General features: G+C 31.1%; 1 protein-coding gene across 1 annotated transcript; it reads right to left on the minus strand.

Annotated features, from left to right (window-relative positions):
• Positions 1 to 17: 17 nt before the first annotated feature.
• Positions 18 to 6,526, minus strand: LOC143043021 (uncharacterized). Its single transcript, XM_076215519.1, has 6 exons — positions 6,348 to 6,526; positions 4,859 to 5,005; positions 3,459 to 3,684; positions 2,478 to 2,570; positions 1,475 to 1,570; positions 18 to 326 (listed from the first exon to the last, which is right to left on the minus strand). Exons 2-6 carry the CDS (start codon positions 4,942 to 4,944, stop codon positions 18 to 20), a joined length of 810 nt encoding a protein of 269 aa, XP_076071634.1. The 5' UTR covers positions 4,945 to 5,005; positions 6,348 to 6,526.
• Positions 6,527 to 26,844: the final 20,318 nt, after the last annotated feature.

Below are 26,844 nucleotides of genomic sequence, written 5' to 3' on the forward strand. Positions count from 1 at the left end.
TGCTATAAAAATAAGCATTATGATTTCTTCCAGTAAGCTTGTACCACTCCTTTAAAGAGCAAAGGACCATCTTTGTGCAGAAACAACGCTGGCCAGACAACATATGCTACTCTATCACCACTTCGAACAAATTCTTTGTATGTGTTCTTGTCAAAAGGTGTGTCTGGGAGTAAATCTTCATCTAGATACATCTTCGGATCTTGAATTACCATAGACCAACACAGGTGAACACACTTCTCATAGAATTCTGATGTCATCAATAATTGCATAACATCGACATTTTTAAACTTGTATTTCCAGTCATCTGTTGCATTCTTACAGAGACTCTAAAGGGTTGAAAAACATACTGTTGTAATTTCGGTCACCTTATTATTAACTAGATAAAAATTAAAAGTGTCTAATGAAAAAAAAGTTGAACATTATAATTAAGTTGAAAAGGTTGTTTATCTCTCCTTAACTCCAATGATAAAGTTTGATCGCAGCCTTATTATAATACAGTCTACATCTCTAATGGCAATCAGTTGTATGTTGCCAAGTGGTGACTGTGAAACCGTCGTAATCCCTTTCGAATGAATAACTTCATATAGCAGAAAAATACTTTTCACTTTGTAATGGTCATTTTTGACATATGGATTACAACATGGCATTTTTCATATCAAACCCCTTACTTTTTTGTGGGGTTCGTGTTGCTTATTCTTTAGTTTTCTATGTTGTGTCATGTTTACAATTGTTTGTCTGTTTGTCTTTTTCATTTTTAGCCATGGCGTTGTCAGTTTATTCTCGATTTATAAGTTTAACTGTCCCTCTGGTATCTTTCGTCCCTCTTTTATCAGCCCGAGAGCCGACAGGTTCGAGGGATGATTTTGACTATGGACTGATAAGCGGTCTGATATGAAAAATTACATGTTATGTTCTTTTTATCATACACTTCAATAAAAGACATACAGACAAAAACTATTTTTGAAACTTTGAAAAAATGCTTTTGTTGTAATATTTGTTTTGCATTTTTTAATAATATATTTTCCTTATTCTTATATTTTTTTGTATCCAATTTTGTTATGTTTTACACAAAGAAACGTACCAGTGAGGTATATTTTCCGGAATTTGCCGAATGACGTCGAAATGTCATCCGATAACGTTACAGCAAAGCATGCGATAATAACTGGAAGCATTTGATATGAAACGGAAGCAGTTGATATAAATCGAAAGCAGTTGATAACAAAAGTGATTTCACACGGCTAAGGCAATTCTTTATATCTAATGAATAAATATATGAACAAATAAGTTTAATAAAGGGGTACAATCATAACATTATTTTCTATACGTATACGATAGAAGCTATTATAGACAAAGTATTACTTAATACTATTTATTGCTACTATGTTCAATCGACATTTTAACTTTAAAAGCCCTTGACGTCTTTTTTGCGTTGTGCTCATACAAATCAAAGTAAATGTCTGCTTATTATATTTACCTTATTTTGGTATAAGACTTTCGCAAATTCCTTTGATCTTTCTTTTCTGAATGCAGATGCCTCTTTACATACAGGAAGATTTACAATATCTTCATCCTGTTTGGGAAATTATGATTACATGTTATCTGGTGTATAACAATCCGAATAATCATATCATCATTTATACTGCACGGGTTCTATTTGAGCAGTCAAAATGCGTTGACTGTATATTTCTATGTCATATACAGTCACTGACCCGATATCACTTTTCCTCATGAATATTTAAATAGAAATTGCCAAAATATTATTGAATTATTCATATGACCTCTTCAACCTGTTCTTGTTTCCAATGCATACAACGATGCGTGGAACGACTCAACCTTGTTTCTTTTGCAATCATTGGAAAAACATATTTAATTTGTTAATATTTTTTGTTTGCAACCTATAAATAATTATGGGTTATGCTTATGTTTGATATTTAAGTCCATACTCAAACGATTTCGTTCACCATCGAGTGTTGGCTTCAACAGGTAAATGTAAATTTCATAGTGTTGTATATTTCTCTGCGAGCATGATGTGAAGCCTTTTTAAAGGGGATTTCCCCCAAAATTTAATTTAGATAAATAACCTTCATGAATTAAACAACCATTGAAAATTTTTATTTTCGATTGCAGTATAAAGACAATAATAGTGCATTGACTTGACATATCAACGATATAAGGATTCGGCCCGAAACGGGGAAATAGCTCGGCACAGCCTCACATTTCCCCGTTTCTAAGCCTCATCCTTATATCTTTGATATGTCAAGTCAATGCACTATTATTGTCTATATAAACATATAAAAAAAAATGCGATTAACTACTTCTACAGTTAGTAGTTTTAACATTTAGAAATATTCTCAAGATAAATATAAATATAACTGTATCGGAAAAATATGTAAGGCAAAAACATTTAAAAATGAGAAAAAATACTTATATTAGGGTAACGGTGTAGTCATTGTTTCTGAACATTGTAATAAATTTACCGGTGTTATGTTCATACACATGGTTTCAGCAAATGCCTTTCCAATCGATTGTATTTGCTGGTCTGCCCTGGCCAAACATTCATCATAACAACACTGAAATGTATCAATCTCATTATAGTACTCCTTAATTTGTAATTCTGACAATGCCAAATTCATCAACAAAGACATGAAAGAACTCTTTAAAAACTGCGAAAATCAAACTTTGAACTTTCAATGACACGATTCGAAAACAATTGCCATATCATTGACTTGAATTGGTACATACATTTCCGAAGAAAATGGCGGGTTAAACCTTATCGTATTATTAGCCAAATATCTCACGTGTATGACAGCTTTTTTAAGTTTCGATGTATTGTCACTATTAGGCAAACAAACAGTCTTGATAGGTTCATTTGACAAAAAATGAGATCCAGTAGTGAAAACTGTAAACATACACCACAAAAATAAAACACAACTGACTCAAATTCAAACAAACCTACAAATATATCTATCACAGACCCTACACAAAGGATTTAATTGGTTGATAGTATTTTTACCAAAGACACCAATAAGAGTTTAAGTAATTGTTTCGGTCAGTACACATTTTCTCGTTAAAGTTCAAACTAAAGTAAAATATGATTACAGAAACAAGCTTGACCTCTTGCATTAAGTTAATAGTATAAGTTTTTATGTTGTCAATAACTTTGCTGTATACAAGAAACATCAACACTTTGCAATAGTCATATAGAACTAAGCGAGTACATGGAACATCATATTATACCCTTAACATTCTTAAAGCCTTCAAGTTAGAATTTCCACAGAGTCCCTTATTTTAGTTATTTTACTTTTAAGAGATGTTGAGGTCAACACGTGACGTATAAAGCGCTATAAATGAATTTAGTATCAATATATAAATATAGAAAGCAAATTTACAGATCTAACATTGTTGGGTTGATGTTTAGACGAGTTGTAAATATATATATATATATATATTCAATTTACTTTTAATAATCTGTGCAGATGATGTATGAGTATTTCCTCTATTTCCGAATTATTTAGACCATGATAGTACTGTTTTACAGTCTTTATATTCTCCATTGCATCTGTCCATTCGTTGTCATACAATTCACCGTACTTCTCACCAATTTTCATTGGACGATTAGGATCACCTAGATCTGTAATAGCTGGGTTTCCTTTTGTTAACTTTTCGCCTGCAACACTGCTTAACCTAGCAAGATCAATACTCAACAGAACAAAAACTATAGTAACTTTTTATGTGTTTCTTATAAAGCTAATTGAACCCAATTTTTGTTTTCAGAGTGTTTGAATTCATATGTTTGGTTTTTTTAAAATCTTCCCATTCTTGTACCTATAAGAACAAACAGATTCGTGTCTAATTTCGAGATTATGAATCGATCAGAATACTTGAATAGCAATTTATAAACAATTGTTGCACTTTTTTCTATGAATTTCGTTACTTTAAGCAACCAATTAAATGAAGAAGAGTTTTTCAACTGTGGACGTTTTTTAAATCAAATTAAAATGCCACGGCTTGTTAAAGTTTGAAACAATTAAAATTAGAAACCATCAGTTTGATGCATGACAAAACATTAAACACAAAGCAAATTAGCAGATAGCAACCAACAACAATCTTTAGCTACTGACTTCTGACTTAGGAAAGACACAATGAAATTGAATTAAACAACATATATCGCTTATACTTCGTAATATTGCTAAAGGAGTCCACTATTCCAATTAAAATGTGGAAAATGTAGATGAAAACTGCTTAATTTAATCATTTTGCAAATATCTGTTCCTTTTGAGCCCATGTGTTAAGAAGTCATTTTGAAGATGTCTTCAAACTGTTCACAAACGAGTGACCTCTTGAGTCGACAAGCCTTTTCAATTCTAAAGCTACAATTTATTAGATTGTAACTAACTGCAAGGAGTGAAATTAATATGAGAAGGAAAAGGCTAGGGATTCCGCTAACATGTTAAACCCCGCCACATTATTAATGTATGTGCCTGTCCCAAGTCAGGAGCCTGTATTTCAGTGGTTGTTGTTTGTTTAGGTGTTACATATTTGTTTTTCGTACATTTTCGTTTTTATATAAATAAGGCCGTTAGTTTTTTCCTTTGAATTGTTTTACATTGTCATATTGGGACCTTTTATAGCTGTCTATGCGGTATGGGCTTTGCTCATTGTTGAAGGCTGTACTGTGACCTATAGTTGTTAATGTATGTGTCATTTTGGTCTCTTATGGACAGTTGTCTCATTGACAATAATACCACATCTTCTTTTTTTATATTAACGTTGTATGAACGTCTTAAAGAAAAGACATTACATTTATATTTACGTTATTCATTCTTATTTAAAATCATATAAAACAAATAAAACAAACCTGGTTTGTAGCTCGTCCTTCTCTTTACGTAGCACCGTAATTACTTCTTCTTTGTCAATGATCGTATGTTTTTGATAAAGATTCATCTTTTCTAAATCTGTTTTAGCTTTATCTTTCTGATTTAATTGATGAAAAGCTTGCTGTAATCTACAACAAATGTATTCAATAATTTGATGCAACTGTTGTACAAGTGAGAGGTTTAGCGCTGTAACGCCACATTAAAAGCACCATTTTCTTAAAACAAAAAAGGCCTATGCCAAATCAGGAACATGATAGTTGTTTTACATTCGTTTGATGTGTACGATCTTTTGATTTTGCCATTTATTATAGACCTTCCATTTTGAATTTTCATCGGATTTCAGTATTTTTGTGATTTTACCTTTAACTACTTTCGTCAATAAAACTTGTCAAGAAGTTTACCGTTCAACTAAAATAAATAGCCAACCTATCATGTACTAGTTTTATCGAAACTATCTTTGTTTTGAGAATTTTCGTAAATATTTACTTTTTGAAGTTGCAATATACAAGTACCGGGCCAAGTTCACTATATGTAGCATTTGTTTTTGTATCCATCTGACGATCCTTTTTCAACTGATTTGTATAGTCTTTTCTCATGTTGTACTGTTACTCCATCGTCCCAGGTTAAAGAGAGGCTTGGAATCCCGCTATTATGTTTAACACCATCAAATTCTGTATATATGTGTCTGTCCCAAGTCAGAAGCCTGTAGTTAAGTTGTTTTCGTTTGTTGGTGTGTAAAATATTTGATTTTCATTCATTCTTGTACATTAATATGGGCGTGATATTATTCGTTTGAATTGATTAACATTTATGATTTCGAAGCCTTTTATAGCTGACTATGCGACTTGATCTACCTCATTGTTAAAGGCCTTAATGTGACTAATAGTTGTTTATATTCTTGTGACATTTGGTCTTTTGAGGAGAGTTGTTTCATTGACAATCATACCACATCTTCTTTTTTTTTTTTTTTGGTAATATTCAATCATGTTTTTTTACTAACTTAATAGTATTTTCTAATCATTGCCCAGTGTGTACTAAATGAGCCTATTAGTCAAACTGTATGTTTAACATACTCATTTAGGCAATTCTTTTTCGTATCTGTTTCTATTCTTGTAAGCTCGCATTTTTACTAGTTCACATATCTTTATTATCACATCCCCCTTCTCTCTGTGTTTAAATAGTCAATAAGGCCATAACTAATTGCGTCACATATATTACAATTGCAATTTGCAGATCTCATGTAACCTACATGTCTATTGAAAAAAAATTGAGATATTTCTAGATCAATATTTACTCCATTTCGTCGGAATCTTGTTTTTTGACATGAGTGAAGTTACGAGTTGGAACAGACTTTATAGGAATTTGAGAAATGTTTACCTTCATTATGCAAAAATATATTTGTAACCGAGGCGACATTTTCATTTATAGAAATAACCAGATTCGCACTGATTTTTTATAGTATGTATCTACCTGAGTTTTAAGTCATCCTTCTCCTTACAAACAAGTTGATACCTTTCTTCAGTCTGATTTGTTTCCAGTTGATATTGACGTGTCCTCTATTGTAATTCCTTCAATTTTTTTATTAAGATCGTCGTTTAAATCTTCTTGTTTTTGTCGTTGTTCTTTTGTAGACTTTATTTCATTCTTTAGCACGAGTCTATAACATCAAGATGAAATAATTAAAGTAGTAAAAAACTTGATTAATTTGTCGTAGCACACTTGGATAGTTCATAAAATATGAAAAAATGTTTCGAAATACTAATGTTTTTCAAACGCTACTAGTTGTATATTTTCAGAGTTTGCATTATGCCTTTGAATTAATTTTTTCATATACGCCAGACGCGCGTTTCGTCTACAGAAGACTCATCAGTGACGCTCAAATCCAAAAAATTGAAAAAAGCCAAATAAAGTACAAAGTTGAGGAGCACTGAGATCCAAAATTCCTAAAAGTATTGCCAAATACAGCTAAGGTAATCTATGACTGAGTCAGAAAAGCCTGAGTATAAAGCGTCCTTTTGATTCCACCTTCATCATGAATGCTCAAACATGATCATATATGAAATTCTATAAGGATGAAGTAACCATCACTTGTTATAACAGTTCGTATATCTGCTTAGAAAATCATATCACTAGCTTGTCAATACCAAAATTATGATATTCATATCCGTATTGGAATGTGCGTCCGACTATATTCTTTAATAAGAAAAAAGTTTTTTGAATATAAGTATTGAATAACTACATTAAAAAATCATCTGACTTACATGTCTTTCTTCTGTTCCTCGATAACATGTTTGGGTTGTTGATTGATTCTGTTTGTCTCCGTCTGTGTAATTGTAAGGTCTTCCAATTTATCCTTCTCACTTTGAAGAACGTTTTGTAATGAAGCACTTACATGAAAATAAATATTCAAAACACAAGTGATAATAAAGAAAATTAAATTATTGTATCTGTATCTTTAATTGGTTTCACACAGCAATTTAAAAAGCTACATCATATGTAATATGAAATATATCATTCTAGAGTGTTATCATTATTTTAAACACTTTTCAACATACATATTTCATGTCGTTTTTCATTACCTCATTTTGTCATTTAATGCATTTTACTAAATGTTATAAAACGTTGAGTCGTTTGTGTTTTCTCTTATTTTTGAGATATTGAGATAAGACGTGGCACGGTACTTGTCTATCCCAAATTCACGTATTTGGTTTTGATGTTATATTTGTTATTCTCGTGGTGTTTTGTCTGTTGCTTGGTACGTTTCTATGTGTGTTGCGTTTCGATGTTGTGTCGTTGTTCTCTTATATTTAATGCGTTTCCCTCGGTTTTAGTTTGTTACCCCGATTTTGTTTTTTGTCCATGGATTTATGAGTTTTGAACAGCGGTATACTACTGTTGCCTTTATTTACTAAAACAAATTGCAGTGTTGAAATGGTTCCATAAATTATTCTTCCGAGTATGTTGCTAACAAAACATAGATTAGTTTACATCGGAAAAAAAACCACTACCAACACAGTTTATTTTATTCAAACTTTGATAACAAATAACAACTTGTGGAAATTAGAAAAAAATATTTTTTCTCCATTTCTTTTTTTTTATTATTATTAAATCTCTGTTCAAATATCTTTGCAAGTAAAAGACTGCAAGTTACGTGATTGAAGTTCGTGAAATTGGAATAAGTTGACTTGGAGCTCCATTATACTTTCTCTAAATACGACGAAGATGTTTTGTTATAACAGTTAACAAATTACCTTCCGACAATGTATGAGAGCCTTTGTATAGGCATTTGATTACATAATTGTTTGTTCTAATATATCTTTATCGTGTATTGTCGTGTAATCATATGTATTTAAAACAATTAAGAATCGTTATTCCTAATTCCCAATGCATGTGTTTTATAAGAAATTTACGCATTTCCAATTCATAATTTAATTTTTTACATTTCGTCTCGAATTAATTAATTGAAATTTAAAATATCAGAAATAAAGAATGATAGTGATAAACGTTCGTTCACAGACATATATGGTTTTTTTTAAATTAAAAATATAAATAAACATACAGATTTCCGTAAAGTTTACTGATATGATCCAATACAAAATCAACAACATTTGAAATAGAACTGCTATCAGTTGGCAGTGAATCCTTAATACCCAACAAAATTCTTGATCCCATATGTACAATAGATTCTTCTGAAGGATTTAATGGTCTTAACATCTCCAATTTTCCTTCTGCAGTTTTTCTGAAATTAATCATCATCATGGTGTGTACTTTGGAATTTATTAAAATGTAGGCTTCTGTGGCAGCCCTGTTAAATAAGGACTATCAACTGCGATTATTCGTTCATTAACGAATATAGTTTCAATTTCACAACTTGCACTTTTTGTAAGAATATGCTCAAACGAGACTGACCTTTAACAATAGTGATGCTATATCGTAAGTCCTTTCGAACTTTTGTTATGTTTAAAAAAAAATAATATACGACAATTTAAAAGCAATTTAGGTGAAAAATTCATTAGAAATGAAATGATTGTAATATTGATGTCGATGTAAATAGTTAACATGTTATACTCACTCCTGCGTTCTTATCAATTCATCCGTTCCTTTCTTCAACCGTTCAATCTCGTTTTTCACATATGTCAACTCTTCCAAAATTGTCTTTTTCATTTCTGGATCAAATAGACAAACGTGAATGTTTTATCACATGTATCATATGTAACAATCCAGTTAGACTATTTAACAAATGTTCATTGTGATATGACTCTGTGTACTAAATTTGTCATCTTACTCATTTGTTCTTTTCCCGCGACTAGAAAATTAAAATTATGCTACTTAAAAATGTGCCTCCGAATCATTTTTGTGTTTTCTTTGTACGCTTACTTAACATATTCTATCTTTTAAAATACCTGTTTTTGAATCAAGTATTTTTTTAAGAAAGTTATTATATGAAAGTTGTTGACGATGATGAGGAATAATGGTGCATCGTTTGGAAAAAATATCTTTTAACATTATCGCAATATTTAAAAAAACAAACAAACTTAAACATTTATATAAATCATATAAGAAATTGATTGAAATGAAAGTTGAATCTGATTTGCACATAATGGCAATATTTTGCTGATCGTCGTTGACTTGAGAAAGAACATTTGTCAGAACTTTTGAATGAGTATCAGGACTTCACACATAATGGCAATATTTTGCTGATCGTCGTTGACTTGAGAAAGAACATTTTGTCAGAACTTTTGAATGGGAATCAGGACTAGCTCGAGGTTTTTCTTGTGTGACACTTATTATTTCTATTATAAAATGATATCAGTTTCTAAAAATCCAACACCACGAGATTGCTTAATCATTTTATATCTATATTTATGTTTACATCGCTTATATGTTCATCGGATGACTTTAGAGGTCAACTCGATATTTAATTAGATGGCCTCTGAGCTAAAATACACACGAAACGAAGCTACGTATTTTCATGCATGTGCCAAGTTAATTGTTTATTTTAGACTTTTAATAGTTTGGATAATTTTTTACATTGTTATAAATCAAATATGAGAATTTGATTTAAATCGGCGAACATGAATTGACAGCTAGTCCCCTTTTAAAACTACCACAGACTCTTTATAAAAATAGAAATTTGATTCTGACGGTTACTGATTTTGGACTGAAGCTAGAAATAACGTGTTTAATTTATTGTAAGCGCAGAAACATTGGCTAAGAAACATGTTATTTTTCATTCAATTAGATTATTATTGTAATATTCACCCATCATCTTTTTGTAGTTGAACTATGTTAACAAATCCATCTTCCAAAACCTCATCTTCACTAATATCATAGTGTACCGAACTCTGCGGACCATTTACAGTTTCGAATTCAGAAACATCCGAGTCTGTGCAAAGGCATGTGGACAAAGTGTCATCCTTTCTGTAAAATCAAATTATAATATTTATCAAAATGAACGAATAGGTGTTGCTTTATTGACAAGTGCAAGTTTCTTATGTGCACTCAAAAACAGGCATAAATTATAGGTGTATGATGACTTTATGAATAAGATTGTGTCCATAGTACACGGATGCCCCATCCGCACAATAATTTTCTATGTTGAATGGTCCGTGAAATCGATTGAAAATCTCTAATTTGGCATCAAAATTAGTATCATCATAAAATAGGGTACATGTTTACGCAGTTTCAAGTTGATTGGACTTTAACTTAATTAAAAACTACCTCAACCAAAAACTTTAACCTGAAGTAGGTCAGATGGAAGGACGAACGGACGAACACACGAGAAAACATAGTGCCTAAAGATAAGGCATAAAATGTATAAAAAGATCAATCTAAAAGCTTCGACAAACTTGATTATTTCCAAGGCTTCTATACACTGTACATGATATAACAGTTTCTATATTGGAATCGATTGGTCGCTTCTGCATAACAAAAAGACTATTTGTTTTTCCTTTTTCAAATAATAATCATCCATAAGTCGATGTTGAAAAAAAGTTAATGAGGCTAAACGTTTCTCCAGAAATGCTATTTGAAGACAATCATGTCTATCGGAAATTAAACTTGAAACCTAATGACAATGTACTACTCGTATATAACTATGTGGCCACATTAACTCAGGAACTGTAGTGAATAAAAGGTATTATACCACCAATCAAAATTTCCTATCTGTTTAACCAAATTTTGCAATTTTCACAGCTTTCTAAATATTTAACTTTCAGTTTAACTTCATATAACCAGGTATATCCTGAATTGTACATGTATCAGCTTTCTACATGCTTATTTTCAACATACCTTTAAAATCACATTAGAAAGCAGCAGAGGTATCCCAAATAGCGGAACCATTAAAAATAACCCCTGGTTTTCTGAAAATCTTAAATTAGTAAACTATGGAGTGCATTTATCCTCAATGTTGTATTCAAACTCATAGACAAGTATATTTTGGATCAAAATGGTTTTGACATATATCTCTTTCACAAAAAATTTAATTTCTGCCAATTTGTTGGTTAGTGTGAGTAAACATGAGTGACATCAAATGCACTTTTTTGTCCAAGTAGGCCTTCTTTTACATAGGTTCTAAATTGGAGGGAATAATTGGTGGTCTGACACCTAAAAGGAAACCCCCGTTTTGCATTACTATAAATGCTTTAGAATAAGCAAATTATATCAGCTAATTACATATGGGAACGAGATCAAATTATTCAATGATTTTATCTATATGTCTAAATGTTTTCTAGATATCCAGCTGTTTCCGATGAATTCTGAATACAATAAAAGATATTTCATGATTCGTATTTAACCTAAAATAAACAAACTGACAATTTTTTTTCTTGATAAGTTCAAGTTATTATCTGCATTAATCTTGTTCAATTGTATACACGAAAGCACAAACATATATTTGGGCACGATAAGTAATATAATATATATCTACACATAAACACACTTAACTGGACTATCATTATTACGACGGGTTGATATGACTTTCATTGTAAGGGAATGTATATAGATGATATATGAAAGTTTCTGAAACTTTTCTGAAACTTATTTACTCAATCAAGGTTGATCCATACAAATGATCGATCCCCAGCTGCGAAGGTTTACTATTTTTCAATAAGAGGAAGTATAAAGCTGTAGATATTATAAACGAATTTGACTATCTATGAACATTTCATATACTAAAAATTCAGGCTTAATTTTCATTTTTGTATATGTTATTTTTTCCCGAATTTATTACTACTCCAATGTTTATTATTGTAATCCTTGGCAGTAAGTTCTTCCTACGTAACATAAACTTACATTATAATATTTCGAAAATACTGCCTAACACCTGATTCGGTCTTCAGTAAGATTCCTCTCGTTTCTTTAAATTTCAATATATTCATCTCTTGCAATTTAGTTTCATATTTCCTTAGCCCTAACATAACGGCAGACCATCTGGACAAAAACATTATACAAAATTCTTCTTTCCATAAATTATGTAGTATGGCTGTCATTTCGTCTACTATCTGAAGTAAATCTTGGTTAGACGGTTGAAAAACTTCAAAATTTTCAATTTGTGTTATTACTTTTACTTTCACACCAGCAATCAAAGTTAACAACCGCCGCTCTTCTTCTTCAATACAAGGGACAAGCCGTTTTCCGATTGAATGTTCTTGTGCATAATGTTGAATTTGTTTCTGAAGTTTGCCGGCTTTTTTGCTAATATCACTTGAAATACTTGGTATCTTTCCAATAATATTTTTAGCTGCATCCTTCATTGGAGAGATTTTATGTCTAACATGTTGGGTGGTTCTGCATACATCACAAATCAATTCACAACAATTATTACAATATACCTGCACTTGACTTTTATGATGGTTACACAAGTGAACATTACTATCCTTAAAAATATTGCACCAGCGCTTGTGTGATTGAAAACATACTTTACAGCAATATATTTTGAAGCTTTTGCATGTCTCTATTACCATTTGCAAATCGCAAATTGTACATAAGCTAGACATTTTTTATCAATATATTTACTTCCTGTTTTATTATCTGACATATATTAATAACATACATGTAACTGACATTTTTATTACTTAAATCTGTTTATAAACAAGGATATCGATGAATAAATGTATTTGTTACTGTATTCTAGTGTATAAACATTTATTCGAAAACATTCAACCTTTAAATTATCCAAAGACAAGGAAAATATATGAGGCATATTTTTCATCCAAATGGTTGAAGGTCTATATTACTCTTTAAAAGTTGATAATTTTAACGGATATATGCTAAATGTAGTGGTGTGAAAAGAAAGATGTAATCTTACCTTTAAAGAATTTAGGTATTTTCTAATCTAAGCAATATTGCTAATATTGATAAAGCGTTTGTAGCATTCAACCCTTTTTTGGCGAATTCTACATGAAAAAAACTATGTTGAATATAATGTTTTAATAAACTAACAATAAGCACTTATTTTAAAGTAACCAATTGTTTAGAATTTCAATTAAATAATGGAATTTATATTGGTGTTTAGGACTAGAAAAACAGCCGATTTTTAGTTGGTAAACCAAATATTTCTACATTATAAAAAAAAAGAAGATGTTGTATGATTGCAAATAAGACAGCTCTCCACAAGAGAACAAATGACACAAAAAATGAACAATTATAGGTTACCGAACGGCTGTCAACAATTAGCAAATCCCATATCGCATAGTCAGCTATAAAAAGCCCCGAAATGACAATGTAAAACAATTCCAATGAGAAAACTAACTGCCTAATTTGTGTACAAAACATGAACACTTAACGAATAACATACCTGCTTTGGGTGTTTAGCTTTTCTTTGAACATTTTTTGTAATAAATGTCATAATTTTGTTGACAACTGCAGAACTTGTTAAAGGAGAGGGTTTTCTATGACCCCTAATTTAGCTAGTGAAATTTTGTTTAAAGGAGAATAATCAATTCATTCAAAACTAGCGTTGTTTTATTAAATAAATAAAGATATAATTGTAAGCTAGACATGTATAACATAAAATATATGAGATGTGTAGATGTTGGTGCATCGGACTACTGACACAAAGGTTCCAGGTTCGATTCCCGTTCCGGGATGAAAATTTCAGGGACTGAATTTTCGGCTCTGCCTTGACATTATTTGCGATTATGGTCTTTAAGAAAGGATGATAGTCTGTCTGAAGGAGACGATAAATGACTGACCCGTGTTAAGAGAGAGCCATATCTCTTGCACGTTAAATACAACCTTGTAGATTTCGATGAGAGCAGGCTATTGTCGCTACATGACAGCACTCGCAGTCGCCAAGTGGAAAGGGATTAACATAAATTAAAAAGCTTTTTTTTCCAAATCCACTAGAAAATAAATGTGTTTAAACTAAACTATAACATAAAATATGGCTTGTTATTTCAATATAGAAAAAAAAACCAAGAACGTTTTAAACATGTTCAAATTGATCTTCAATGTTACACATACTATTCGACACATATCATTAAAACCAGTTACATGTAACACAATGTGATATTGATCACATATGATGATAAGCTTGATAGTTGGTTGCTGCGAATAAAAAAAGCTTTTAAACCAAGGATTTAAAGTGGTGAAGTAAAAATCATCCCTTTCAAAATTGTACAGAAGTCTTCACGACTTGGTTAGACTTTATGAAAACAATTTTACGCGCAACACCACGTAGATAGAACAATATCGACATCTTTTCAATAATTGTGGCATCCCCGAATATATATCTTATCAATAAAGTCATGTTTCCCATGAAAGAAAATCACAGATGCCTTCTGCCAGATAAAGCTTTATTAACACAGGGAGATGTGATACGAATGCCAACCTGACAACTATCACTTGAAGTGAATGTAAGCATTTATAGGCACCCTTTCGGCCTTCAACTACAAAAAAAAAAAACATGTATATGGTCAATATGACCATCTTTCCAGAACACCTGAGTTAGTGTTTGAAAGATTTTGATACTGAGTGTTTGTCCATATATATGGTCAATATGACCATCTTTCCAGAACACCTGAGTTAGTGTTTGAAAGATTTTGATACTTAGTGTTTGTGTTTCAATGTTAAGGTGTTTAGTATTTGTCCATGGCGCTGTAATGTTTACTACAATGAATTCCAGCTGCTCCACTGATATCTTCACTTTTTTTACAGACATTTTTTAAAAGACAACATTAACACATTTATTAAATCTTTCAATGTCATTTGGAGTAGTTATTCATTAAGTCAGAGCGTATATTTTATATATCACTGTTGACTAGAAAAAATGAAATTGTAGAGATTGGCATTCGTTCATTTTCATATTTTATTCATGAAATTAATCAATGATAATGCAATTATAATTTTTTAACGATCAAATTATTTTAGTGTTCCTATTGTCAACTTTTCATTATTCCGTTACAATATATATCGTGTTTTATTCAATCACCAAGGCATAGATTACCTTAGCCGTATTTGGCACAACGTTTTGGAATTTTGGATCCTCAATGCTCTTCAACTTTGTAATTGTTTGGCTTAATAATATTTTGATATGAGCATCACTGATGAGTCTTATGTAGACGAAACGCGCGTCTGGCGTACTAAATTATAATCCTGGTACCTTTGATAACTATTCACACAACTGGGTCGATGCCACTGCTGGTGGACGTTTCATCCCCGAGGGTATCACCAGCCCAGAAGTCAACATTTCGGTGTTGATATGAATATCAATAATGTGGTCATTTTTATAAATTTTCTGTTTACAAAACTTTGAATTTTTCGAAAAACTAAGGATTGTCTTATCCCAGGCATAGATTACCTTAGCTGTATTTGGCACAAAGTTTTGGAATTTTGGATCCTCAATGCTCTATAACTTTGTAATTATTTGGCTTAATAATATTTTGATATGAGCGTCACTGATGAGTCTTATGTAGACGAAACGCGCGTCTGGTGTACTAAATTATAATCCTGGTACCTTTGATAACTATTCAGTAATATTTTTGTACTCTAAATGTTACAATAAACAACTGACATCCCTCTTCAAGTTTTATAACTCATTATAAGGGTTTACTTTATCGCTACTCGTCAGTTTGCTTTGGAAAGCAGTTTATTCTTCTTTTAACATTGTGGGCAGTACATTTGTGATTAATTTTTAGAATACCACGAGTATAATGCCTACACATGTTAAAACTACAATAAAGTAAAGTTTGCATCAATTATTTCGATTCTGCTTAGCACAATTGAGATTATTTCTATAAATCAATAGTGTATAAGTGTAGAGCGTTTGTGTAGGCTCCTCCATATACGTCCCTATTTGTCTGTAAAGAAGCAGACAACTTAAAAAGTGTTTTTTTTCTCAGAGGGATTGGTTTTCAACAGCCGACATGGACATTGCCGTATCTAGGTAAAATCGCGAAGAAGTAACACATTGTAGTCATTGTATATGTTTATTAGTAATAACATGAGCATCATTTAAGAGTTTGAAGTGTTTTAAGTTTATTTAATATATTACATGAATGCCAATTTGATATAAATAATTTTTTCTGCAGTAGTCAATATCGCATGTGCAAACAAATGTTATTGGCTTTCGAGCATCGGTGTGTTTGCAAAGCGAAATAGCACGTCACATTATAATTGTAAGTTAATACCGCTTTTAATTCTAAGTACGTTTAATTCGAAAGCGGTCAACAATTTCAATTAAAGAATTATAGAAGATGAATACTGGCAGTGAATGAACAGTAATCTCTGATATTAGAGATCACAGTAGGTATTAACCTTATTATTTGCTTAACGTGTCGGTATTGAGTGAATTCTTGACTTATTTTGATTGATGTTTTTCCTTTTGCTACAAGAGCAATGTTGAGGTAGAACAATGAACTACAATTGGCTTTCCGAAACATCTCCTCAACTCAAATAATGTTACCAATTGGTCAATGTGTTTCAAGAAATTCAACGGTATATCAATGAAAAAACTACAGACAATAGCTATAACACAAAATCCTGTGGCTTTGAAGTAGTACGTTCAGTGCACAAACTCAGATATGTTATAAATCAAAGGATCTTAACGTTAATTTTATAATGTTCATTTTTTCATTTGCATTTAGTAGTTTGAAACTATAACGGTAGTTATGAATCTGAAGAGGCTTTTTTGAGTGTATATGTTAATAACATAATGTAAATGACGTCAAGATATTTCAATATTTATTATTTGTATAATCGAAATAGACATTGAGTTCTGGATAAATATAATACAGTACAGTAAATTCATGAGACAGTAAACGAAACCAGTTAGAGATACCTTATTTTGATAACAGAACAAACGTTTTTCGACAGGACTCAAACTTTGCATATTAAATTTAAATTTCGCGAGAGTAATTTCGTAACACTTGATGCTTTATGGAATCTGTAATTCGTAAATGCAGTAAAAAATTAATAACAGGACATTTAATCATACTGAAAGTAAGTTTGAGCTTTTGTTACAAGTTTGTACTGTTTTGAAAATCAATAAAGGATAATCTTATCTTTTGTAACAGTAATATAATTATACCAAATGAAAACTAAATACAGTTAAACACGAAAATTAAACAAAACTTAAGACTCTATAAGGTAAAATTATATTAACAACAGTATGATTAAATTTATAATTTATATATGCATACCTGTCAACCTATGAAAATGAAAATGCATTGAAGAAAAAAATCTCAGGTCATAACGCGTACGATTTTTTTTTCAGCTGAGTTTAAGTATTCAGGGAACAATTCTTATATTGATATTTTGGAAATAAATTGAATGAATTTTAGGATTACACATGGAAGCATTAGTACCAACAAGATTTATATGAATATATTGTAAATTAATATTTGGTATAGGAATAATCTACAACAGATCAATTAAACCTAAGTTACAGGCATCAGAAGGTTTTGATAAAGTGTTTATTACATGTATGTGAACAAATTGGGTATTAAATCTTTAATACATCGTACGCGTCGATCAAACATTCAGAATTACGTCTGATTTTAAGCTATTCATACAAATTGATTTATTTTATTGTTGTTGTTTTATCATTGAATCTAATTATTGCGGTATAAAAGAATGCTATCAATACGTTTAACAAACAATTGCTTGGATTTGGTCTGTTTTATTTATACTCCGGACCATATGAGCATGATATGAGTATTTGGACTATACGCGAATGGTCATGACCATATGGGTATACACTCATATATGATCCTACCATACGCGTATGATATGACCGTACGCGTATTGTCGGGGTAATTAACATTGTTACAGTCTACTCTGAATTCTTCCAAACTCTTCATATGGTATGACCGTTCCTTAAATGTACGCTATCATTTAGGTCAGGTTACTATCATATTATTATAAATAGAAGTTTCACATAATTAGTTTTACTACCTAGTCAAGACTATAATAAACACATTTTAAACCAATGTCCATAACCGATTTGTTATTACGAGTGAATAGCAATATGTCGACTTGAAAAGATAACTTCCAAAAATTGTTCAATAAAATGTTACACAAGACGTCACTGGCAAAGAACATAGTTTATGCAAGTTGTTTTGTGAATATGGTGTACTTTATTTATATTACGTTATGAACTCAAGAGCTTCACAAACACCGTAGACATTTCAGAATAACCCAACTTCTTGGCATCACTGCACGTAGCTGCAAAGAAAGCTATTCTTTATCTTGCAAACAAAAGGTGTAACTGCAAAGGATCATGCACAACCATTACGTGCAAATACGAAAAACGTTCAAGATGCAAGAATGTATTAAGCGATGACAATTAACTTTGACATCAATATACAAATTTAACGTAGCCTTTAAATTAATACATTGTCATGTAACCATTGTCATGTAATCATCATTCTTTTTTATATAAAGTTTATTGTATTATTGAAACGTCTGTAATGTATATTTGAAAAAAATACCTATACGGTCAAAATACTCATACGATCCGACCCATTAATAACAATACGAGTATGTACTCATATGGTCCGATCATACGCGTACGGTCGGACCATACGCGTATACGCATATGGTCATGACCGTACGCGTATTGGTCCGGCCCGTCAATAACCATACGGGTATATACTCATACGCGTATGGTCGGACCATATGTGTATACGCATATGGTCATGACCATACGCGTATGGTACAAATACACATATGGTCCGGAACAAGTATATTGTCTCACATACATCAGCTATTCCTACAATTACTTTACAGATCGGGTACGGTGCTTTATATACGTATGCATAAATAAACCTATTAGCATTGCCGCTGTTATTTGTTAATATGATGCTCTATCATTGACCAATCCACCCAAAGCGGAAGACCTGCTACACATGATGAACTTTATACGTATTACATTTTTCGTCTTAATGCATACATTTACAGCACGTGGTATGAAGTATCTGTTTTATGCTAAGCTTAATGAATAGTTATTTCTATTATATGAAAATAATGTTTACAATACTCAATATAGAAACTAAAAGTTTGGATAAATAAAATTCCGTTTGTGCAGGATACAGAAATCACAAAATAGTTTCTTTCTGCTTACAATGTTTTACATATTTTACAAAAGGGATATTGAATTCAAGTTTAACACGACAGGCTTACATACCACAAATAAATTACTTCCATGTTGCACATGTTGTTACCCTAGTTAACGGTGAGCATCCTTGCACAAGGTAACATAAGTTTATTTTTTTTGGCTTCATCTATCTTTAGGATGTTGATCCCTGATAATATATATATTAATAAATATAATCACCGTTAGTCTTAACTTAGCTCTAGCTAATATATGTCTTCTTTCAAAACTTTATAGTAGTAAAATTGTCATCTACTTCCAGTAAGCTTGTACAACCCCTTTGTAAAGTAATGGTCCGTCTTTGTGAAGAAACAATGCAGGCCACACAACAAAGGCGACTGTATTTCCACTCTTGACAAATTCTTTATAAGTGTTCTTATCGATTTCTGTATCGGCTGGAACATCTTCATCTAAATACATCACGGGGTCCTGTATTGCCATACTCCAACATATATAGACACATTTTTCAAAGAAAGATGAAGCCATCAATAGCTGGATAACGTTTTTGTTTTTATGGTTGTAGTTCCAGTCATCCATTGCATTGCTGCAGAGAATCTACAAAATTACAAATTGCAACAATATCTTTTTATCACTTTAAATGTACAAAAGTCTGATAAAAACAATTTTTGTCTTAATTTGCATTATCCAAAAGTATAACTTGTGCATAATTTTTCTTGACAATTTCTGACTGACATTAAGTTTTTATGAAATTTACTCGACAAATTCCAAACATTCTGAATTCTTTATTGCCAGGGATGTGTCAATATATGTCTTCATTTATCTTTTGATTTAGTTAATATATAAGTGCGTCTTTCAATGTCTCAGTGATATTACATATATTTAATTTGTTATCACATATTTAACACAAATTTAAAATGTCAATGTTGAGACAAATCCGGACATTATCCGGATATCATTTGAAACTTTACAGAAGTTGATGACTATGCATTAAATGTCAATAGTCATATGAGCACTAGATGCTAGATTCTATAACTATCTAAAATGATTTAAATTTAGGATACAGGAGGGTTTAACTATTCCATATTATACTGGTATATTTTTTTAAATAAACGATGATACTTAAATGAGAAAAGACAGCAAGTTTTTGATACTATTTTCTCTAGAATGAAAATAAAATAATAAACAAAACATACCAGGAATTTATGAATGTTATCCTATTGCTGCCTTAAAGTAACAATACCTATGAAATGTAGACTTATGAGTGATTGGATGGGAAAAAATTATAGGCATTAATGTTGTCTGGTATTCTGAATCATTTGAAACATAAAAAACAGTGCACTGTTTTATCAGTGACGAAAGTTTCTTTCAAAACAAAAGAAGTTGATTGTAACAGCTCATTTGAACCGCACAAGACCATGCCCAGCTAGATAAAAAAAAAAAGAACCACTCTGATGATCCGTTGATTGCAAAGGAACTAAATTTTGTGATCCCATAAAAAGCAAATTGGATAAAAAATGTTTGATGAAATACCAAATATTACCTGATTTTCAAAGAGGAATTTTGCAAATTCCGCCGAATTTGCCTTTCTGAACACCGATGCCTGTTTGCATACAGGCATGCTGAGTACTTCTTCTTCCTTTTCAAAATAATAAAAATTTCAAATTCAAACAAACAAATCTAGCAAATTCATTTTTAAAGCTATCTTTCCACAATAAACATAGTTATAAATACGTCATATCATTTCTGTGTATCACTTTAATAAATTGAAATTTTATTTCACTATTTGACTAAACTTACCGAATTGAAATTTAAACACATTGCCTCTGCGAAAGCCTTTCCAATAATCTGAATCTGTTCATCAGCTTTTGCCACACAGTCATTGTAGCAGCACTGAAATTGATAGATATCATTCGTTATAATTTCAAAAAGCGTGTTTGGCAAATTTTAGTCACTAATGCTAACATTTTTGGTTAGTTTGAACTTAATGTTCATCAAACCAATGAGTCGACCGAAAACATTTCTAAGGTCGTTAAAAATAATGTATATTATTTCTCTGAATGTGTGCGTCAGGTCAATGAAACAAAATGTATGATGTTTCTTTTTTTTTATCAATTTTGAAGTACAGTACTTAAATTTATGAGTGAATGAAAGATGATATGGCATATATCAGAGTACAACTGATTTGATGGGCAAAATGTGTCTATACCTTTTCGATTTCAATATAACAATTATAATGCGTATAATATAAAACAAGGAGATGTGGTATGCACTTTCTTATAATAAGTCTATACCGTCTAGTTAGCAAGATTTTTAAAGGAAAACTCAGTGCAATTGGTAAATGTATATTCCTGTATCGATCTGTCTCTGAGTCTATAAATCTTAATATAATTAATCAACTTGAAAAAAATGATTTACACGATAACCTTTATTCACTGTAATATATCATGAACGAAGTAACATTTGTTATCTGTTAAAAGAAATATGCTTTTTGTATCAACATGATCAATATAAAAATATTTCATATGTTCATCAAATAAAAGGAACATGTAATGTACTATTGAACATAAGTGCTCTCGCTGTACTACATATCGTATTTTCCTCGATCGAAATTAATTTTTATTACAATTAACTTTTTTTATTTAACAAGTTATATATGAAGCGTGAAAGAAAGTGATTCCTATTGGTTGGTTAGTATTATGTTTTAGTGTTTAATTATAGGTTTGACAATACTTGATCATGTTTTATGAAGATTAAAGCCCAAGGTTGACCAATTTAGAACACATTAACACTTTTGAGTGACCTTACAAAATTATCCTAGTTTCTTTGTATTATCTTGAAAGAAAAAAAATATCCCTAAAATGTCAGGTATATAAATTAAATAAGTTTTATTTTACCTACATCCTTATCCAAATTGTTTTTGTTTATTCAATATATGTGAACCGTTAGAAAATGCATGAACATTTGCAATATTCAAAATGTTTTGTTTTAATCCTTCGTTTTTAGTCAGTAGGCGCTTTTTCCATAGAAAATGCCTCAGGGAATTGATTGAACACTTCGTTAGTGCAGTTATAATGAATTCACGTTCATGACTAACTTGCAATGACCAGTCATTCATGTTTAGCATTTCATAGTGCATGGAAAACCATATACTATGAAAATTAGAGGGGGAAAAACTGACTTTTCATTTGACGAAAAGGAATGAGTATGTTTATAAATTTATATGTTTACCTACGATGTATGGTAATATATATTCGTATTTTATTGTAGAGAATCGGTTGTTACGATAGTACATGAAGCCAAAATGATATGTTGTTTTGAGAAAAAAAATGTCTAACCGTATACTCGACATTATCGGCCATTTTTATGTGATCCGTACACTAAGCATGTCGGTCTTGTAAATAGGCAGGATTCTAGTTTATACCAAAGCAAGTTGTTCTTACTCCTGAAATTCGCGCAATTTTTGTTTTTAAATATTTGACTCCACCCTTAACATCAAACATTTTCCTACTGATTTTAACATTATCATTAAGGAGGATGATATAACTGAGGATGACTCAATTTAAACGTTTCTTATTGTCCTAATATGGTACGACGACCGCAAGTCAAAACACATAAAACTTACTATGTTGCAGTCAAGAACAATAATAAAAGAAAGTAGACAACCCTATAAACAAAAGAACTTAGAGGAAGAGGCAACTCCAACTCACAAAACTCTACAAACAATATAAAAGATTACGCTACACGAATTTCTCATGTTTTGTGGTATGAAATTACACCTCTCATAACCTCTATATTGTGTTTTGTATTTTGTGTTTGTTTTTTCGTCGTTTTCCTTTTTAGAAACATTGCATTGTCAGGTTCCTTTCGACTTAGGAGTTTGAATATTTCTTTGTTATCGTTTGCATATTATCCGTAGGTCAAAAAGTACTATATACTCGGGTTGAAAAATTACAGTGTTTTAACATCTGTATATTGTAATGAATTCTGAATTAGATTTACTGTTGAAAACTGATATCTTCAATTTCACATGATTCATTTTCATAAGACAAAATGCTTCATAAAGATGGATAGGTAAAATGTTTTATTCCCATGTTTCAAGCATAATTATAATAAAATTCTAAAGAATTAAGATTAATAATTTAATGATCAGAAATTTTGGGCTTTAACCCTTTCTTCAATGAAAATTTACCGTCAATAATCTATGAAGATGACAGATGATAATGACTTCTATTTCCGAGTCTTTCAGTCCATGGTAGTACTCCTTGACATATTGGATATGATCCATAGCGTCTGTCCATTCATTGTCATACAATTCACCGTACCTCTCACTTATTTTCATTGGCCTATTTGGATCTCCAAGATCCGTAATTGATGGATTTCCCTTTGTCAATTTATATCCTGTAGCACTGCTGAGTCTTAAACATATATATATTCCAAATACATAAAAAGATTAATGTAGTTCACGTATGAATGATAGTTTAAAAGGAAATTCATTGAAAAATTAAAAAGTCAATTGTTCATAAAAGTTCTTTCCTTTTTTCTTTCATCAAAAGCATATATGGTTTCTAACGGCTTTTATGTTAACAAGTGGTTGCTAAGGACAAAAATCATTCCTAAGGATAAGAATTTTACGGAAGCGGATTAGCGCCACACATTTTTTTTATTTTTATTTTTCTTTCTATGTTTGCGTTATAACGCAAACCATTTGTTTTATCTTATTTCTTATTTAAGATTCAAAGGAAACTGTAGTTAATAATGGAGGAGGCTGTAAATATTAAAATGTATCACCTTTGTAAGTTATTGCAAAGTAAAATGCTTGAATAATTAGATCATATCAATGATTAATAATGAGCAGAATATCATAAGAAGATGTGGTATGAGTGCCTATAAGAAAACTCTCAATCTAAGTCACTATTCGTAAAATAAAACCATCATAGGCCGAATTACGGTCTTCAACACGGAGCATTTGCCCACACTGAACAACAAACTATAAAGGTCCCCAAAAACGATATCCATGTTAATACTAGTATATATATTACAAAGAAAATTGAGTAAATTGAGGTTATACCTAAGACAAAAATCAAGCCTGCTAATATAGCTATAGCCGAATATAAATATACTTCCAAGGTAAGCTCTCGTTTGAGAACTGTGTAAAGTAGGATGGATTCAAACAAGCTACCCTTTGGCAATAAATGTATAGAATGAAGATTTTTCATTAATAAACTTATGTTCTCTCTATTCAAATTGCTACCCAAGCATCTTAAAAATACTTCATTATATTGAAATGAAAATTCAATGACTTTCTATCAAAGAATCTTATTCATATTCTGAGATTAAAAAAAAAAAGCAGAAAGATCATTTTGTCTATTTAACTTGGATGTTTCACAATTGTATGACATTATTTTTTATCTTTCGATTTAAATATGACTATATACTAAACTATATCTATTTTCTTGTTAAATTATATACTTTTCTGATGCACAAATCAGTCTTAATTTATGTATAATTGCACTTCAAGTATTCCATTATTCCTATGCATATTTATTATAATGATTGTGCCTTGTATGTATGTTTCTTTTTTTTTTATCAACTAGTAAATCACATCCGAAATAAATGACAGACCGACATATATACAAAACTTAATGAATAATAGAAATCAAGATATTTGCGTTATAACGCAAAGGTTTGGGTTATATCGCAAAGGTTTGCGTTATATCGCAAAGGTTTGCGTTAAACGCAAATGTTTGCGTTAAAAGAAAAGGTTGGCGTTATAACGCAAAAGGTTTGCGTTACAACGCAAATGTTTGCGTTATAACGCAAAGGTTGGCGTTATATCGCAAAGGAAGGAAAAAAATGTGTGGCGCTAATACGCTTTCGTAGAATTTAACTACCAGTACTAAAAATGTCATATATACTATTCGAAGTATTGTAAGTTAAAAAAATAAGTGATTGCTAAGGACTTATATGTCGTTGCTAGGGACAAAACTGTCATTTCCAGTATTAAAATTTTAATATTTATATTATTCATAGCTTTCTAAGTTCAAAAAAATATGGTTACTAAGCTAGGGACTTGACCTGTGACCGTGACCTAATTTGTAGATCTTATTATGCTGAACATTTTTGCAATTCAAAGTTTCTTTCTATCTCTAGTATTATTTTGGTCTATATCTATGATATATTTCTATTATGAATTACTATATGCGTTGAACCACAAACGTCAAAATCATTTAATTGCGTAGTGGAATTAACTATTTTTGGATTCTCATAAATTCTACCTATAACTTTTGGGCTAGTTTAAATCTCGGTCTATTTCTGTAATTTGTTCTTACATACTTTTGATTTTTTAACTCTGTATACTTACATTGCCTATGTAACTTTTAAAACTGTTTGTATGCACATTGAACGACAAATTTATGTGACGTATAAAAAAAATTATGACGTCAGACACTCAAGTCAATCCATGTGTTCGTAGATTGATGTTTTTGTGTTCTGTTTAATTGTCCCTTTTAAAATTGTTATGCGATGATGACTGACGTACCCATATTTTGACTATTTTATTAATTGTGACTTTTTATTTAACGCATCATGTAAATATAACGGAATTTGATGAGACTGTTATGAAAGAGAGAGGGTTAGCGCTATAGAACCAGGTTTAATTCACCATTTTCTACATTTGAAAATGCCTGTACCAAGTCAGGAATATAACAGTTCTTATCTATTCGTTTTTGATGCGTTTTGTTATTTGATTTTGCCATGTGATTATGGACTTGCCGAATTGATTTTCCTCTGAGTTCAGTATTTTTGTGATTTTACTTTTCTCTAACCACATTTGAGTTATAAGCAAACAATCATCATTTCGGACCCCAAAAACAGTTTTAGTGCCCTAGTTCCATAACAGTTGGTCAATAATTTTGAACCCACATCACAAATGTAGATTTCAAAAAGACACACACTTTCAACGTTACATTTTATCAGCCATCTTTTACGTTATTGAGTAAATCCGATAACAAGCCAAGGTCAAAATCTAGGTCATGATCTTGACCTTTGACCTTAGATCAATGTTCATGGTCACGTAAATTTATGATCATTGGTGATAATCCTAGATGGTTACAACTTACGGTTTCTGAGTTTTAGTGGCCAACTGACATTTGTTAATATAAAAGGGCATAACCCTACCAATGAGTCGTTGAATCTTTTCGATCCAAATGTAACGAAGAACCAGGGTCTGTTCCTGAACAAATTCCACCCTTAGTTTTTTCTACTTATTATAGTTATGGAGTTAAAGGGATAACAAGGTTTTCTGTGTTAGGGGAGATAACCGCTATAAAGGAAATGTTACGGGGTCGTGCCCTCACCACAAGATAGCTTTTGGTCAACCGATACTAGATACCTGATATCATTTCAATATGTCGC

The sequence above is a fragment of the Mytilus galloprovincialis genome, chromosome 8 (assembly GCF_965363235.1).
Source record: "Mytilus galloprovincialis chromosome 8, xbMytGall1.hap1.1, whole genome shotgun sequence".
Taxonomy (NCBI): Eukaryota; Metazoa; Mollusca; class Bivalvia; order Mytilida; family Mytilidae; genus Mytilus; species Mytilus galloprovincialis.